Source organism: Myotis davidii, unplaced genomic scaffold, assembly GCF_000327345.1.
Source record: "Myotis davidii unplaced genomic scaffold, ASM32734v1 scaffold125, whole genome shotgun sequence".
Lineage (NCBI taxonomy): Eukaryota > Metazoa > Chordata > Mammalia > Chiroptera > Vespertilionidae > Myotis > Myotis davidii.
In genome coordinates this window covers 4,670,824-4,689,567 of record NW_006299390.1, presented here as the reverse complement: position 1 = coordinate 4,689,567, position 18,744 = coordinate 4,670,824, and the positions used below count along the sequence as shown (strand labels likewise).

At 35.0% G+C, this 18,744-nt stretch overlaps 1 protein-coding gene across 7 annotated transcripts in view; it reads right to left on the bottom strand.

Annotated features, from left to right (window-relative positions):
* Nucleotides 1–4,655: 4,655 nt before the first annotated feature.
* Nucleotides 4,656–18,744, bottom strand: part of PTPN12 (protein tyrosine phosphatase, non-receptor type 12) — a 58,372-nt gene continuing 44,283 nt past the window's right edge. For 4 of the 7 annotated variants that reach the window (XM_015571239.1, XM_006774908.2, XM_006774909.2 and 1 more), the window contains 6 exons: nucleotides 13,709–14,679; nucleotides 10,979–11,056; nucleotides 10,085–10,149; nucleotides 8,337–8,367; nucleotides 5,870–5,968; nucleotides 4,656–5,536 (listed from right to left, as the gene is read on the bottom strand). In XM_015571239.1, the coding sequence (XP_015426725.1) occupies nucleotides 5,475–5,536; nucleotides 5,870–5,968; nucleotides 8,337–8,367; nucleotides 10,085–10,149; nucleotides 10,979–11,056; nucleotides 13,709–14,679 (1,306 nt within the window). In that variant the 3' untranslated portion in view covers nucleotides 4,656–5,474. Of the gene's footprint in view, nucleotides 5,537–5,869; nucleotides 5,969–8,336; nucleotides 8,390–10,084; nucleotides 10,150–10,978; nucleotides 11,057–13,708; nucleotides 14,680–18,744 lie in introns of those variants that run through there. The other 3 variants (XM_015571235.1, XM_015571238.1, XM_015571237.1) reach the window with 3 other exon arrangements.

Genomic DNA, 18,744 nt, shown 5'->3' with positions numbered 1-18,744 from the left:
GCATGCTCTTATTTTTATGTTAAGGCTTGTTTTTGTCAAACAACAAAAACTTTCTGTAATTAGTAATGGCATCAAATGTGATTATATTGAACCAAACACCTGAACTCACTCATTCCCTCAGTGTTCTACATGCTGGGTATAAGTGGTAAAAACAAACAAAAAAAAACTAAAAAGAAAAACTAAAAAAAAAGCCCCTGCCCTCATGGAGTAACAGGTAACCAATTAATACTGAGTTTATGGTGCCATCTAATTTCCACAAATGTATCTTGATTTTCATCAAGTTTTCTGATCTAAAGAAGTGGTACCTTTAATAGCACAAATCACTTGAGAAGGGGGGGGGTGTCAGAAAAATATAATTTTTCTTTTATAATGAAAGCAGCTAGATTTCAGATTGAGTCTCTCACTGTAATTGATGCCATTTATACTCTATGCAACCCTTCCCTAGACCTTTACCAGTACATGATACTAATGCATTTTATGGCATTTGGAAGCCCTCCAGTGGCCAAATGCTATACCTGAAAAAAATCTATTATGCTGAAGGGTTCCTGACTGGGAATAGAACCTGAGACCTTTTGGTGAGTGGGCCTACACTCTAACCACTGAGTGACGTCGACCTTTTAAAAATGTTTTGATTGATTTGAGGGAGAAACATTGATGTAAGAGGAAACATCCATCAGTTGCACCCGCTCAACCACCTGAGCCACACCAGCCAGGGCTTGAGGCATCCTTCTAGATAGGGTGCTTTACAGAGAAGGGGGTGGGGGTAGTTTCCCCATTCAGCAGTGACTTCATGATCATGGCAGCAGTCCAGTTCCATAGCATGACTCTGTGAGTCATTCCTGAAGCTCAGTTTACAGGCTGTTTCTTCAACCTTGCCAATCATTTGTGATATGCCATGTAATAAATCCCTTTTGGCTTAAATTAGAGGTGGTTTTCGACCTCTGCATTAAACTCTGATCAAGACATTTCCTTTAAGAAAAATTGTCAAACAACCACCTCTCTGATTTTAAAAAAATGAAGTGAATCTAGTGAACTTAAGTTATGAGTATGTAAATTAGATATTCTAGAAAGATAAACCCTTTTTTAAACAAAGAAATCATTTAAGTATTTCACATTCTTGTATAAATTTTCTAAATAGAAACATAAGTGCTTTTTAAACATTTAAAAGTTAACCCATGTTCAGAAAAATTCATGTCCATTAATGAAGACAATTTTATTGAAAGGTAGTTTAAATGCTGTCTAAACAGAATTTTAATTCAATAATGTGGATTATAAGGTATGAATCTTCAAAGTCTAGCAGAGATTACTATTTTGTATTTAATTATATAAATGTTCAGAGATGAAAAAATGATATAGTAACACATACTCCCATCACCTGAATTCTACAATTTATATTTGCTTTGTCACATATGTAACCATCTATGCATCCCTCCATACATTAATCCATTTATGTTCTGATATATTTCAAAGTATATTGCAAACAGGAGGCAGCTGATCAATGATTTTATTTCATTATTGATATTTCTTTCTCCCTTCCTCTCTGAAATCAATAAAAATATATTTTTAAAAATATTATGTACTTTAAATACAATGAAAAATGCTAAATTCTTTTTTTTTAAAGTATATTTTATTGATTTTTTACAGAGAGGAAGTGAGAGATATAGAAAGTTAGAAACATCGATGAGAGAGAAACATCGATCAGCTGCCTCCTGCACATCTCCTAGTGGGGATGTGCCCGCAACCCACGTACATGCCCTTGACCGGAATCGAACCTGGGACCTTTCAGTCCGCAAGCCAACGCTCTATCCACTGAGCCAAACCGGTTTCGGCAAATGCTAAATTCTTAAATTTTATATTTAATACAGTAAATTATTTAAATGCTTTTTCACATTTTAGTTTTAGAAGGTATTGGAAATATTCTAATAGATTACATTTAAGTAAATAAAGTGAAAATTTATGAGGCATAATAGTTTGAAATATCCCAGATGTATAGATCAGCTAGCTGTACATTTGTGTACTCATTTAACATAATCCTACTGAAGAATTTTTAATGAGAAAAACAATATTGGGGGTGGGGCTAGCAAAATAGATGAAAGAGGTCAAAAAGTACAAACTTCCAGTTGTAAAATAGATGTCATGTGGATATAATGTACAGTATAATGAATATAGGCAATAACACTGGATTGCATATTTGAAAGTTGCCGAGAGTGGATCTCTAAAGTTGTCAATGCAAAACAAAATTGTAACTATGAAAAAAATTAAAAATTACTGATAAAAAATTACTGATTTCTTTGTAATACTTTAAGCAATAAAAAATAAAAAAAAAACGATTTAAAGGAGTAATATAGAACTTTAATATTTGGCTATTTCGGAATAAATCTGTAATAGCTATAGAGTATGTTCTTGCTGAAACACTGGCAAGAGAATTCTCGTCACAAATGCTATTATATTAGATCATAGTAACAGTACATGTGCCATGTTCTCTCTCAGAAATGTAAAATGACTGGAATCTTTGGAATTCCCTCCCCCCACTAATTCAACAAAGCCCAGATTTATTATAATTTAGGACAGACATGTCTCTTAGAATTAGCCAAGCATAGCTGCTTTCCACTGTTTAAATTGTTTACCATCTAAGTATTGGTCATCTACATCTTGTAAGACTTGTGCAACTTAAAAATAAATAGCAGAGGAAACATTACTGCAAATCTGTTGAGAGTACAGTTTATATTCAAAACTAGATCTACTTTGCACTTTTATTTTTTAATCCTCACCCAAGGATATTTTTCCATTAATTTTTTTTGGAGAGAGTGGAAGAGAGAGGGCAAGACAGACAGAAATATCAATGTGGAGAACATATCGATTTGTTGCCTCCTGCACGTGCCCTGACCATGGCCCAGGCCGGGGAGGAGCCTGCAACCGAGGTACATGCCCTTTACCAGAATCAACACGGGACCCTTCAGTCCGCAGACCGACACTCTTAGCCAAACCGGCTAATGTGATCTACTTTGCAAGGGATAGAGAGTTAGAAAAATCGATGAGAAACATCGACCAGCTGCCTCCTGCACACACACACACACACACACCCGGGGATGTGCACGCAACCCAGGTACATGCCCTTGACCGGAATCGAACCTGGGACCCTTCAGTCCGCAGGCCGATGCTCTATCCACTGAGCCAAACCGGTTAGGGCTGCACTTTTAACATAATATGCTGGGCTGCTTAATGAGTTAATATGTGCCAAAATCTGGGTTAATGCTTTTGCAATTCTCTGTCTGCCAGAATGAGAATATGGGCTTCTGACCTTTTAAGAACTGTATAACAAAGACCCCAAATGGGAGAATATTTAAAAACAAATTGATTCACATCTCATTATGTAGAAAGCTATTAATAATCTGAATTTTTGATATCTAAAATAACATCACTAAAAGCAAGTAATTAGGAAATGTCTGTGTAAGGAAACAAAAACATCAAGATCGTTCCCCAAATTGGCCCTGGCCAGGTAAGCTCAGTTGATTAGAGTTTCACCCCATGTGGGTTCGATCCCTGGTCAGGGCATATACAAGAATCAACCAATGAGCACTGGTCAGTGTAGATCAGTAGGTTGAAACGTCATCCTTAACTCTGAAAGGTGGAGAGATCAAGTCCCAGTCAGGGCACACTGATGTTTCTCTCTCTCCACATTCCCTCTCTCCTTTCCACTCTCTAAAAGTCAATGGAGCCCCAACTGGTTTGGCTCAGTGGATAGAGCGTCGGCCTGCGGACTGAAAGGTCCCAGGTTCGATTTCGGTCAAGGGCATGTACCTGGGTTGCGTGCACATCCCCGGGTGTGTGTGTGTGTGTGCAGGAGGCAGCTGGTCGATGTTTCTCATCGATGTTTCTAACGCTATCCCTCTCCCTTCCTCTCTGTAAAAAATCAATAAAATATATTTTTAAAAAAATCAATGGAAAAAAATATTCTCGGGTGAGGATTAACAAAACAAATAAATGGAAATAATTTGGCATGAAATTATATTATTTTCTTCTTTACAACAATCATCTTTCTACTCACATAAGGTTACTCTATCTCACTTTAATCTCTTAATTTCTTCCCCCTTTGGTATGCAGAGGGAAAATACAGATACCCACTTTAAAACAAAAAAAAAATCCTCACCTGAGGATATGTTATTATTCATTTGAGAGAGACAGGAACGTTGATCAGTTGCTTCCTGTACATGCCCCAATCGGGGGTCAAACTGGTAACTGGGTATGTGCCTTGACTCACAAACCTTTTGGTGTATGGGATGATGTTCCAAGCCAACTGAGCCATCCAGCCAGGATTGATGTCTACTAATTTTAATGCATGATGTCACAATTCAAATTTGGTACTCATGAAAGAGAACTGTGCTCCAGTAATGTAACAGAAAAAAAACAAACAAAAGTTTCCTTTTCCTAACCTCACATCTGGTTTGGTGTTTTACTAGGATCTTAGTAAGCAGTAATGCCTAGGGCTGACTCAAGGGTAAGTATTTAATTATAAGTATTACAATTGCAAAGCCATGTGTTTGCAGAAGATGCTCCCTCTTGTTTTTAATTAAAAGATTAAAAGGTAAGATTGAACCAGGAGATATGAAGTCTAATTTCCTCAGAATGAGGAATGAAAAACCAAGACAAGCAAGCACTGTAAAATTGTTTGTTTAATGGCAGGTCAAATGTCCTGAAACATACATATAGTTTGATAGTCTTCTAATCCCAGTTGCGTTCAAATATTAAAGTAACACACACAAGCTAAGAGAATTCAATATTGTTCCAAGGCACTTACTGAATCTCCATGACTAGATGAAAACAAGAACAATTAGGATAGACAATTAAACAGTATATAATATAAAAATAACTTTTTGCTTACAATTTACAAAATGTATTATTATTACAATCTTTGATTTCTGATAACCTGCAATGCTGGCTGCATGAATCCAGCAATTTTAAAATTCAGAAACTATTTTCTAAAACTTCAGGGCAAATAATTTACAAATAAAGTACACAGAGATTTAGACCATGCAGAAATTTTACATCTTCTGTTAATAATATTTTATGACTACAACTTTGTCAAATTATATACCTACTTGCCCTGTACATATACAAAATAATGCATACATGATAAAACATTAGCAAAAGAGTAGTCCTTAAACTCAATTTATAATAAAAGTATTACTATATTAACATGTCTACAAGCAGCGTGTAACAGGGTTAAGAGACATTAAGGCAATAATACTTGAAGTTAACAAAAAAAAACACACACACAAGAAAAAAAACACCGTATGTAATACTTTTTCCTAAGTGTATGTAGTAAAGCAGGTAGATAGTCCCGGCAAAAAATGCAAAGGTAACAATCTACACTGCGGTTAGTCCCACATTTTAAAGAAGGAATACTATAAATCTGGCTTTCAGTGGCACTTGAATTTTCCAGTATAATTTAAAGTGGTTTTTGGTTCCCTGAATCATGTCCATTCTGAAGGTGGACCTCTTGGTCCTTTGGGTTTTCCACAGCGATTACCAAAACCTATAAACAAGACACCACAATAATTGGTCAGTGTTCAGAAACATTTTTATGCTGTATAGACCATGTCAAACATCCTTATCTTCTTGAACAAATAAATTTCCACATGGGTATTTAGAATTTAAACTAAGCAAAACTCTAAACACAAAATTAACTTTCAACTTTTGGAAGGACACATATGTAATATCTTAATAAAAAATATGTATTTAAAAAAAACTGAATAAATCATAGCACAACGTTTGATAAACTTTGCCTTCAGGAAATCCTGGAATGATGGCAAATGATTTTTTCTGATTCTTGCCCGTATTAATGACATAATTCAAGTTTTAAAATTACCAATATCGGTGGCTTTTGTTGGACTTTCTGGTATTGGATCTTTCTTGTTACTGGAAGTAGGTGGACATTCTGTACAAGTCTCCGGGTGAATACCTCCTGCTGGATGATATAAAATGCAAAATAGAGCTACTGTTAATCACCATTATTTGTAGCATCCTATGTATAATCTTCTAATTGTTTTAATTTGTAAAGTAAAAAATAAGTTTTCTCTTGGGGACATCATGATTTTAGAAACCCAAATAAATATAAATGATGAGGAAGAGAGCACAGGAAATCATACTAACTGTTCTTCCTGGCACCTAGAAATCTGCAGTGAGTACTTCTGCAATGTAAAGATTATCCTTATGCTCTGACTTTATTTAATAAATCTGGATCTTGGCGTATTTTATTTCCTTACATTAGTTATACTGTGTGCTAATAACTGCAACTGAAATGCTTTTTACATGGAAACCAATGAACTTACTATTTGCTCCTATAAATAAGTTTTACATTACTTAAGCTTAACCACTTAATTATTAATGTGTAAGATTAGTTAACGAAAGAAATTAACGGCTATGATTCATCCATTCTTTCACAATCTTTATCACATCTCTACACCTCTGTAAGAAAAACTTTTCTGGAAACTTGGAGTATAAGTCAAATGACCTTTTAATATATGTTAACTCCTTTTAGGTTTCCCTCCTTTCCCTATCCAATCTAGATACCATCCTGCATCATTCTAGTCACACTTGCAATGATCCTCAACTTTATAATCCTTGTCCTTAGGTGCTTAAGGTCCAAATAGAGGGTCAGCAAACTTTTTCTGTAAAAAGCTAGAGAATAAGTATTTTAGGCTTTGCAAGCCAATACAATCCTGACGTATTCTCCACTGACATTTGTTTTTAAGCAACTCTTTCAAAATGTAAAAATCACTAGTTTAGATCAAGGGCAGAACAAGAATAGAAGCCAATGGCAGGATTATGCCTATGTGGTAGTTTGCTGTTCCTGGTCGATTAGGAAAGGCAGAAAAGTACATTAATTATTATAGTAGTGTGATAAATTTTACAATAAAATTATAAAAGGGTGCAATGGGGGCAGAGAAGAGAGGTATGTAGGTGGAACTAGTAATGGTGAGGTATTCAGTGCTGGCTTCTAGGAGGAAATGATGATCTAGTCTGAAGACTTCAATTTTCTCAACAAAGTAAAGGTCATCTGCTAAGAGTTAGTGGGATGGATGATATTAGAAGAGGTAAAGATTTGGACAATTCAGGTAAAAACTAGAGCATTTAAGATAGCCAAGCAAAGCTGAGGGTCCGACTGTGGAGAAGACCAGAATTGTAGGCTAATCTATTGTATTCAGTAAGCCCAAGGGATAAAATAAAATGGTATGGGAACTAGGAACAAGAAAAGTGAAGATAATTTTCAGTGTGACTAGACTGATGGAGGATAGTAACTAGATTGGTTAGAGAAGGAAGAGGAGCCAGAAAGGAGTTAACATATATTAAGAAAATAAAAGATTCAGGGATCCAGCCATAGCAGTAATAGTAATTTAAAAAAGATAGTCATAATAGCATTGCTGCCATATGAGTGCCTATCATGTGCCAGGCAGTGTTTGATACTCTATGTATGTGATTCAACAATCCTCTAGAGTAAGTAGGTACTATTTATCTCCATTTCACAGAGAAGAAAACTAAGGCTCAGAAACATTAGGCAACTTGGGCAAAGCCACATGGTAAGTAAAATGGTAAAAATGAGATTCCAGTCCAGGTGGCCTTGATTCTGAAACGTTTGTTCTTTTACATATAATATGTTGCCTCAGAAAAGTAGATAGAGAGTAATAGCTGGTATGGAGCCCCATTAGGCAAACATCCGGAGAGAGAAGCTGAAGCAGAATGGAGGATAAAGGCAGAAAATGATAGATGAATTGAGGAAATTACATAGGCTAGGATGTTTGATGAGCTGCTTACATGGTCACTGATTTATAGGAATTAACAATAACTTGACCTATTTTAGCATGACAGTAAAAGTAATATGGTAGGAAAAAATTTTAACTTATAACACTCAGTTGAGCTAATAATCTTATGGTCTTCATAAATGTATTAAGTCCTAAAAGATTTCCAAAACAATCTATTTTTAGGGACCTAATTCAATCACATAGATTAATTATGGGACATTTATTTAAATCATTGCCAGATCTAGATTGTAAGTGGTTTTATAACCAATAGAAAATAATACACTGGGAAATACATTAAAATAATTTCTTTCCTATCAGCCTATAACTATTAATAATAAATGCTGTTATTTTCCAGATCAATAATAATCTCTGGAATAGTAATTAATTTGGAAGAATTATACTACATAATTCTGGTTTTAGGTGTCCTACATATTTTCACGCACAAAATAAACAATAGCATATACCATAAGACATGCTATTTTATGAAAATTAATCTATGTAATTTATAGCAAAAAGGAACAAAATCTAACTTACCACATTTTTCACTCCCAGAGGTTATCAAGCCCTGTAAGGATCACATTTAATAACTTTATAAACAAATAGGAAAAAAATTTGTTATGAGTATCTATCACAAGAAATTAAGCTTTATCAAGATACTCAGTGTCAAGGAAAAAGAAAACAATGATGTTTTCAATTAGGCTTAAAAAAAATGTCCTCCCCAATAAACTAATTTTATTTATTTTTAAAAATGTAATAATGTTACATGCAATAGACATTAGTCTTTCAAGACAAATAATCTTAAATATAATGTTACATGCAATAAACATTAATATCTCAAGAAAAACGATTTTAGCCCTGGCCGGTTTGGCTCAGTGGATAGAGCATTGTCGGCCTGTGGACCGAAGTGTCCTACGTTCGATTCCATCAAGGGTGCATGCCTGGGTCGCAGGCTCGATCCTGACTAGGGGGCATGCAGGAGGCAGCTGATCCATGGTTCTCTCTCCCTCTTCCTTCCTCTCTGAAATTAATAAAAAAATATTTTAAAAACCATGACTTTAAATATGTTACCTGCAATAAACACAATTATTCAAGAAAAACAATATTAAATATAATATTACATGCAATAAACATTAATATTTCAAGAAAAAAAAGGATTTTAAGTATATTACCAAAACTGTACTACCATAGTATGATATCACAAAAGTTGTAGGAAATATTAAAAATCTGTAAATAACAGGATTACCTCTATTATATTCTAAAATATTTTTTCCCCTCTGGATCTATTTTTGTTCATCAGTTTATGTTGTTCATAGGTTTAAAACTTTTAAATGTATGGTACTTTAGAGTGGGAATAAAAGGATAGGGAAATTCCTTTTTCCTTCTGGATGAAAACTGAAAATTCAGGAGCTGTTACACAAAGGAATATACACACTACTGCATTTTTCCAATCTTTTACCATATTCATCAAATTATTATACCATGGATTGTAAGACATACCATCATTCTTACAGGTTACCACTATTTTATGTGAAAAAGTGTATCAATGGTTTTTAATCAACTGTAAGATGTACCCCGTTTTCAGTGATATTAAAATATGGGAGAAATAGGAAAAACATTAATGTTGGCAAAAAAACACATTTTTCCACAGCTAAAATATTTAGTTACCAATACATTTCCTGAATGTGAAAGGAAACCTCATACCTTTTTTCCTAATGGAAGGAAAGAAGTCTAAGAAAGTGCTAGGACCCTGAAAATATTAAGTCCAGTTCCATTCATACCTCCAGAATGATTTGGAACATGGCACAACTTATGAATTTCAAAAGCAGCTTGGGAAAATAACTCTCTCAAGTGTTGGGACAGTTATATATAGACCATGTTGCCCTTGTAAAAACTCCAGAGCTCACATTTCATCTGTAATCTTTGCATAAGAAATGCTGTTAAAAGTTTTATTTAATAGTCTTAAGCTACAGTTATTATAAACTAACAATATAGAGGCATGGAATAGACTGACATATCTTGATGTGGGGACGGGAAGAGATAAGCCAAAGAATTTATAAACTAATATGCATAGTCCATGGACACGGGCAATAGGATAGTGAAGACCTGGGGGGGAAGAAGGAGGGTAGGAACTGGGAGGAGAGGGGTAAAGGGGGGTAATACTATCAACAATAAAAAAATATTTAAAAAGAAAGTAAAAATTTAAAAAAGCATATACTAAAAAAAATTTTAAAAAACCAGCAAAAATATTGAACTCTTGCTGTTTTAATACCAAAAGGACTCACTTCAGATTTTTTTTCAGATTCTTCCTGACTTTGAAGTTCACTCCATTCAGATCTTACAGGTGTATCTGAGAAAAATGAAATCTTACAATTAAAATTAACATCTTTACTTCTTGAAATTTCTTGCACTAGGTAATATAAAAACATCCTATAGATTTTTAGAAATTATCACACTTTCATAAAAAAATTTGTTTCTATCAATCTAAGAATATTCCTTTAAGTTTCCCTCCTTAAAATATAATTAAAATAATTTACTCATCAGAGTTTATTATAAGCTCACTATAATCTATAGATTTGACAGACTTAGACTTAATATTATGGAAGTATATGGATTCACTGGTCTTAACATTCTTCAAATCAGTTAAACAGATAAAGAGTAGTGAGCACCTCTGTGAATATATTAATAAAGCTGTTTCTGTACTCTTTCTGGAGGGGAAGGAAGAAAAATACAGGATCAATGCTTTGAAATATGACCACTTTCCCAGTTCTCACCGGTAACTCTTGTGGCCTGAAGTGTCCCTCAATTAACACAACTGAGTGATACTAACCTACAACCCAATTTAATGTTTACTTACCTGAACTGGCACTAAGTAAACCAATCAATGTCTTTTCATAATGAATGAAAAGATACCAAATTGAAAATACATTTATAATTGTGTTGACTGGATTACAGTACCTAACATAAATGCAGCCCATTTTAGCGATGTTAGCAAGGAAAAATACCATTTCTAAAAAGTATTTTTCATACAAGGAATTAAAAACAGTTGTCAATATCAACTCAACACTGTTTTTGAATTTAATTATGTAGTTCAATAGCAACTAGATTAAAATCAGCCATGTTTCCCAGAGTTTAAAGTAGAGTATGAATATTTTTGTAAAATTAGAAGAGATACTCACTATGTTCACTTGCTAATACAAAAGATTCAGGAGTTCTTTCAGGGAGAGGAGGAGGTAAATCTTCACTAACATCAACATCTATATTAAATACATAACATTTAGAAAAATTACGAACTTGGTTAAAATGTTGACTCATTAAAAATGAGCTTATCTAAACAAAGACCTTTCTTAAAATTCTAAAACTAACACAAGTATCTAAGAGAACTAGTTTTTTAAATGTGAAAAATAAACAAATCTTACCACTTTACCACTTTACTTGTTGTCAAGAATTATGACAGTCTTCATTCTTAAAGCCTTTAATTTTTTTTTTTTATAACTGTGGCCCTTTCTTCTCAACTACATGTTCCTCCCTGGATCTCTGGATTGTATGTTCTACGTTATAGAGGTTATTCAACCAAATACGGCATATTTTACATAGGCTTTTGCAAATCATACACCGTGTGGGAGCCTAGTGTAGCCAAGTTTGAGAAATCTTTCAGGACACCTGAGTCAGTTTTAAAATCAGAATTCATAAACAGGAATTTTTGTCAGGCAGTAACTTATGTCAAAGGTTGTTTTAGGTATCAAAACAAAATTATTCTCTTTAATTCCCTAACAAGTTCTAAAACAAACAATCAAACAAAAATCTACTTCTTGAGCCAATGGTTCAACTACAAGGTAAATTAACAACATTAAAAACAGGACTGCCCTGGCCGGTGTGGCTCAGTTGGTTCAGCATTGTCCTGTGCATCAGGAGGTTGCTGGTTCAATTCCCAGTCAAGGGCACATGCCTGGGTTGTGGGTTCAATCTCTGGTGGCGGGGGGGGGGGGACGGACGGGGAACGACATTCAGGAGGCAGCCATTAGATGTTTCGCTTTCACATCGATGTTTTTTCTCTCACCCTCTCCCTTCCTCTCTCTAAAACTCAATCAACTATGAAGAAGAAGAAAAAAGGTCTGCTTATAGTTATGTTGCAGCACAGGATGCTTACACAGGAAAATCTTCAGTTAATACCAAACTAATGTAGCATAGTCAGGGAAGGGTGAAAAGAAACCTGAAATCACATTTACAGCTATCTTTGCTTTGAAATACAAACAAAATAAAGCAGAAGTGAGCTGCTATACAATAGAGTGCTTTCAACTATCCCTGTTCAGTATTTTAAAGGAACTCCTGTTATCACCAAAAGACTGGACATGTGGCAGAAAATTTAACAAGCATATCACATCATGCATCCTTCCTGTCCTCACCAAATTCTATTTCTAACAGTCATTTAAAAAAAAAATTTCCTAGACCCAAGACACATGCCTGATATCCCCCGCAAAAGCGCCCCAAATCCCCAAATGAAAATTTCTTATCTACACATTTTTTTAAGTAGCTGCAACTTGGTAGTTATATTTCTTTTTCTTTTTTAAAAAAATATTTTTATTTCAGAGAGGAAGGGAGAGGGAGAGATAGAAACACCGATGATGAGAAAGAATCATTGATTGGCTGCCTCCTACACGTTGGACCGAGCCCGCAACCCAGGCATGTGCCCTTGGCCAGAAGCGAACCTGGGACCCTTGGATTCGCAGGCCGACACTCTATCCACTAAGCCAAACCAGCTAGAGCATGGTAATTAAATTTCAAACTCTGAAGTTGAGGGAGAAAAATGTATCAACAAATTTAAATTATGGCCAACTGGTAAAGTAATATTTATTGTTGTAACCATTATCTTCTGAAGATCCTTCAAATAAACACAAAAGAATCAAGAATATAGAAAATCCTAAAATAGGAAACTAGCTTAGAGTCTCATCTACTTTACCAGATACATTCTCAAGATAAAAAATATAGTATGTCTGAGTTGGAGAAAAAAAAGGTACAACAAAGGTGGTACTTATTGGGTCAGAAATAGAAAAGGAAAATCATCTTTCAGGTTCACAGTACCTTTTATGCCAGTACATTATAAATAAGTCTGTCATGTCAATTATAAAAGTTCACTGACAAGTAAATGACCACTTGATACTCTATCAGTAAATAGCTTTCATGTTTATGCATTTGCTCTCAACTTTTTGGTCTGTTTAAGAAAGCAGCCATGATTACTTTCAGCAGATCAAATTGTTTCAAGAACCAATAATACATATTGGGAACTGACCACATGCATTATGTTGAAATACTAAGACTGCTTAATTAAATAAGAGCAGTGATGACTAAATACGGATATATCCCACTCACTACTGAATGGATTAAAATTCGGTCTGCTGAGTAGTTGCAATATTGCTTCTTACATTAAACTAAGGATTGAAAGCAGCTTCTTTTTCAAGAACTTAGGAAGTTTTAAAAACATTTTGTAGTTAAAAAGCATAAAAAGGTAATAATTATTTATTATAGACATGAGTGGAATTAAATGGCCAATCAAGCCATTCTACAATATTTGTGCCACTGTTACTTCAAGCAATTATCTTTCTTAAATTATTTCTATTATACAGATTTTTGACCCATGTAAAATACTAAAAGCTATAATACAGAAAAAAAGATAAAATTTCTCAGTTACAATTGAAACATTTTGAAAACACAAAATCCAGCAATGCAATGTGATCATATTAAGATGATAAAAGCTTACTTAAAAAAAAATGTCTAAAATAATGAAATTTTGCTGTAGGTTTTAGAGTAAAGTGTGGAATAAAACATAATGAATTAGTAATACAGTTAAAGTGCTTAGCACAGTGACTGGCACACAGTAAACATATTTAAGTGTTAAATACTATTATTACCTTTTTCAGCACCTGAATGTATTGTTCCTGCTATATCATGCCTAGCAATGGACATTGGCAATACTTTCCTTGTAGATATGCTTTCAGTACTAGTGGAAGCAGAAACTGTGGCACTTGCTGTTGAAATATTAGTTTTATTCTTGGACACAGCACTGTCACAGTTCCTTTCATCTGAGTCTGAGTCATCCGAGTGAAGAGGATTAGTAAAACTGAGGGGTGCTCTGAATAGAGGTGAACTGCTATGATGATCCACAAGATCATGGGTTTCGACTTGTTTTGTGGGGCTTGGTGTTAAACTCACAGTTTTCATTGTTTGACAGTGGGTATCTGAGGATATCGCTTCAGATGAATCAGGCAGGGGTAAGGTATTTTCGGGTCCATGAAATGACCACGTTACATGTCCTTCTTCATCAAGAGGCAAGCAGTCTGGCCTTGGAGGTGTGTCTGAATTCTTCTGTGATTCTTCTGGTGGGATAACTGGAGCTTTATTTGACAGTGTTCCACTGCAGTCCACACAAGAATTCTGAGAAATATCAACTTTCAGATCCCCTGAACCCAATTCCTGTGACTTAGAGATTTTATCAATTATACAAGGTGAAGCTGATTTAATTTTAATTGCATGTCCCCTATTCAAGAGTGTGTTCCCATCAAAACTTTTTGGTCCCTCTTGGAGAGGGACCTTCTTAATTTCAAAACTTAAATTTCGCTCCAATTTTTTATCTATATGTTCAATTGATTCATTTTTCCCTGGAAGTTCTGCTGATTTATTATAATTTCTGTTGAGGTCTGTTGAATGTTGTTCTGATGAAACCACATGCAACACGGGCTTCGGATGGTATCTGTCATTGTCCTGCCACACAGAAGTGACTGTTGGAAAAGCTGAAGGGGGAGAAGGTGTCAAAATGGGTGGCACTGGGTGAGGCTCTGGTGGCTGCAGTATTTCTTCCTTAGCATCCCCTTCTACGAGGCAACTGAAAAAAAAAGCATGAATAAAAGGCTATTGTAAGAATGTTCATCCTTTGTAAAATAAGTTGATAGGTAACTAGTATGTAGTTAAATCTATAACATTAAGTCAGTAGAGTCTATAATTTGTATGAACAAAAGGTATAATTTGTCAAACTAAGACAATTTAATGTTTAACAAGGTAATACATGTACACAATTATACCATGATTTTATATCTATTCTTATACACATTCTTATGTTCCCCTGATAAATGATTTGGGTTTCTGATGGATTGTTTTTCTATGTATCATCAGTAATTCAGCCTTCTAACTTTCCTTCAGATTTGTACACCTCTCTCACCTAGTCAAGCACATAGGCATCCCTCTTAGAAACTTTGGGGCTCCTGCTTTAGTGTGGGCTACTGCCTCTCTAGGCTACCAGAGTTAAGTTTCTCTCCTGTTTCCCAGGTCCCATCCTCCTTACTCTGGGTATACTTCCTTATTTTGGCGGGTTACATCCTCCTCTAGTTGCTTAAGAACTATATTTAGGAGGCAAATTTCTTGAGGCCTTGTATATTTAAGTATTATATTTTCAAGGTTATTGATTTTTTTGAAAAGGTATAAAATTCTAGATTAGAAATAATTTTCCCTCAGAATTTTGTAACTCTGATTCCTATTCCTTTAAATGTGAACTTTTTTTTGACAGAATCCTGGTTTGATTCTCTAATTTCTTCTCTCTCCGATTAAAAAAAAATGTTTTTGATTTTTAGAGAGAGAGGAAGAGAGAGGGATAGAGAGACAGCAAAATCGATGAGAGAGAAGCATCATCAATCGGCTGCCTCCTGCACGACCCCTATTGGAGATTGCTACTGGGGATTGAGCCCGCAAATTGAACCAGTGACCTCTTAGTTCCTGGGTTAATGAGCCACACCGGCCTGGCTGATTTTCTATCTCTTTGTATTTGTTCATATTCATGGAAGATTTCCTTATTCTCTCCCAACCTTCTGTTTAATTTAACATTTTTTGCAATATTTCCAATAGCTTATTTTTTACCATCCAGTTCTTATTTCATGGTATCAGTATTTTCTAATGAATGAAAAAAATGTACAAATATTTCCCCCCCCCCCCCCAATCTTTATTCTATTATGTACTGTCTTCCCTTTTTCCTGCTTATCTGGGGTTGTCTTTCATAGTAGGGGACTTATCAAAGGTCTGATTTTTTTCTGCTTTGGTTCATTCTGTAAAGTGCATGATTATCTAACCACTATGCAACTGAGGCTAATGCAGAATGGTGTTGAATATAAACTAATTGGGGGAAAAAAGTATACATAAAAAAATTAATCTATTAAATTCCACGTGAAAAAGAGAATGAAATATGAAAAATGACTAGAAGATGTGTATGTATAATGTAAGAGGGGAGGGCTTGAGGCTTAGTGATCGTCTCACTGCATGGGAACTGAACATAGCTCTTGCAATATCAATGGTAGGCCACAACCATCAATGATACTTTTCTTCTCTTGGGATGGTAGTTTTTCAAGAGAGAGATACTGTCAACACCAGAAGTAGCTACCAATGTTCTGGGAGCCAAATAAAGGGTAAGAGCAAGGGAGCTGGAGAATCTCATTATTCAGCATGCAGATTCCTGTTTTCAGTAAGACACACAACCCCATCATCAATTGGACCTGATGTCCTTGAATCTAGAGCAGCGGTTCTCAACCTGGGGGTCGAACGACCCTTTCACAGGGGTCACCTAAGACCATCGGAAAACACATATATAATTATATATTGTTTTTGTGATTAATCACTATGCTTTAATTATGTTCAATTTTTAAAAATGAAATTGGGGGTCACCACAACATGAACTGTATTAAAGGGTCGCGGCATTAGGAAGGTTGAGAACCACTGATCTAGAGATTCCCTGGTTCAGCCAATCCAGAGTAAATCCCTCATACTGTGTATGCCCAGGATGTGAGAAGCAGTCATCTGTCTCTTCAATTTGATGAAAGGAATCTGGGGTTGTAAACACTTTTATAGTGAAATTCAAGTACTCTTCTTGTTTTCAGTACCATCTTACACAAGAGCCTTAAGTAGGATCTCCAATTTCTGAGCCTCTCTGGGGATTTTTTGAAGAGAATCATCCTGCTTCTTATTGCTTTGCCCACCTACATGGCAGCAAGTTTTAACTTCCTTTGTTCTGTTAGGTCCCTTTTCATTGGTCAATGTGCTCCTCACTTCCCTATATTTTGTCAACACCTCATATAATGACATATCTGCTCCAATTTTTTAAAAAAATCTTTACATATTTTTATATTTCTTCACCATAATTTTAGGAAGTTTAAAAAGGGACCAGCGAAAAGTATTCAAACTGCCTTATTTAACCAATAATCTTAGAAATGCTTTCAGAAGAAGTAGTCTATGCATGATGTTGATACGTACATAGTAATATATTCTTGGCTACTCACATTTTAAAAGGTAGCTTTATTAAGGTATAGCTAATAAACGAAAAACATATTTAATGTATATAATATGATGAATTTGAACATGTGCATATACCCATGATACTACTACTGCAATCAAGGTAATAAACATATCCATCACCTCTAAAAGTTTCCTTGTATCCTTTGTTGTATTTGTGGCTACTCAAATTTGATTGATAATTACAATGACAGACTTTTTTCTTATCCTCCCTTATTTTTTTAAAAAAATATATTTTATTGATTTTCCACAGAAAGGAAGGGAGAGGGATAGAGAGTTAGAAACACTGATGAGAGAGAAACATCGATCAGCTGCCTCCTGCACACTCCCTACTGGGTATGTGCCAGCAACCAAGGTACATGCCCTTGACCGAATCGAACCTGGGACCCTTGAATCCACAGGCCAACACTCTATCCACTGAGCCAAACGGGTCAAGGCCCTCCCTTATTTTAAGGTTGGTTGAAACAAGGCTTAGAACACTTTACAGTATTTTCATGTGCACAAAAAATGATAAGCCCAGTCACAAAAAAACATGCTATATTCTGAATTATCACTATAGTAACTAATATTCATATTTTCACTACTCTAAAGTAAAAAAAATTCCAGAGAAGAAATACAGTATGATTTGCATCATTCTTTTTATAAATATTGTTCTTGGTTTCACCTGTTCTGAAGAAGGCATTTTTCACTCCTCAAAAATAAAACAAAATATTCAGAATCTACTACATGCTAAGCTAAGCATTATGCCAGTTCCAGAAGATAAAACAATGAATATAACAATTTGGGTCCTTATGGAGTACAGAGAAATATTGAAAAATAAGGTTAAAAAGATAGGATGAAGCCACCCCATGAAGGCCCAAAATTTCACAGTAAGAAGTTCGTACTTTATAATAAAGAAAATTTACATTTGTTTGACCACGTTTTAAAATGAGTAACACTATAACTTGTTTTAAATTTGTATTTTATAGGAACTTATAAAATTACTTTCCTTATAATAATTTAGGTATTAGGCATGTATAAAGCATAATCACATGACAGATTAAATCTAACACAACAAACATGTAGTCTAAATAACCAGTTTACTTATTGCAGCCATATTGAAAATCAAAGCATACCATTTTTACTTTTTATTCATCTTATGCTCTTGTAATTTTATTTTCAGTTAACAATCTAATCTAATAAGAGAAACATGGTAATTGGCGTTTACCATTCAGTAATTGGCGTTGCTACCCTTCCCATTGGCTAATAATTGACGACTGCTACTCTTCCCATTGGCTAATCAGGGAGATATGCAAATTAACTGTCAGCCAAATTGGCCATGGGCAGCCAGGCAGCTGGAAACTAACATGAGGCTTGCTTGCTTCGGTGACAGAGGACTCCAACGTCCCCGCCTGCCTTGCAGGCATCTGAGCCTCCAGTTTGAAACATTTTAACAAATATAGAAGCTAATAAAAACCCCAGAAACCAGCTTTCAGTGAGCTGGGATCTCAGAGCTGGAGTTATACATTGTTTCGATTACCCACTTTCAGCAGGGGAGGCCTAAGAGCTGGAGCCTCAGAGCTAAAGCTGGCCCAGAATTAAAAAAAAAAAAAAAAAAAAAAAAAGCGGTTGGGAGTTT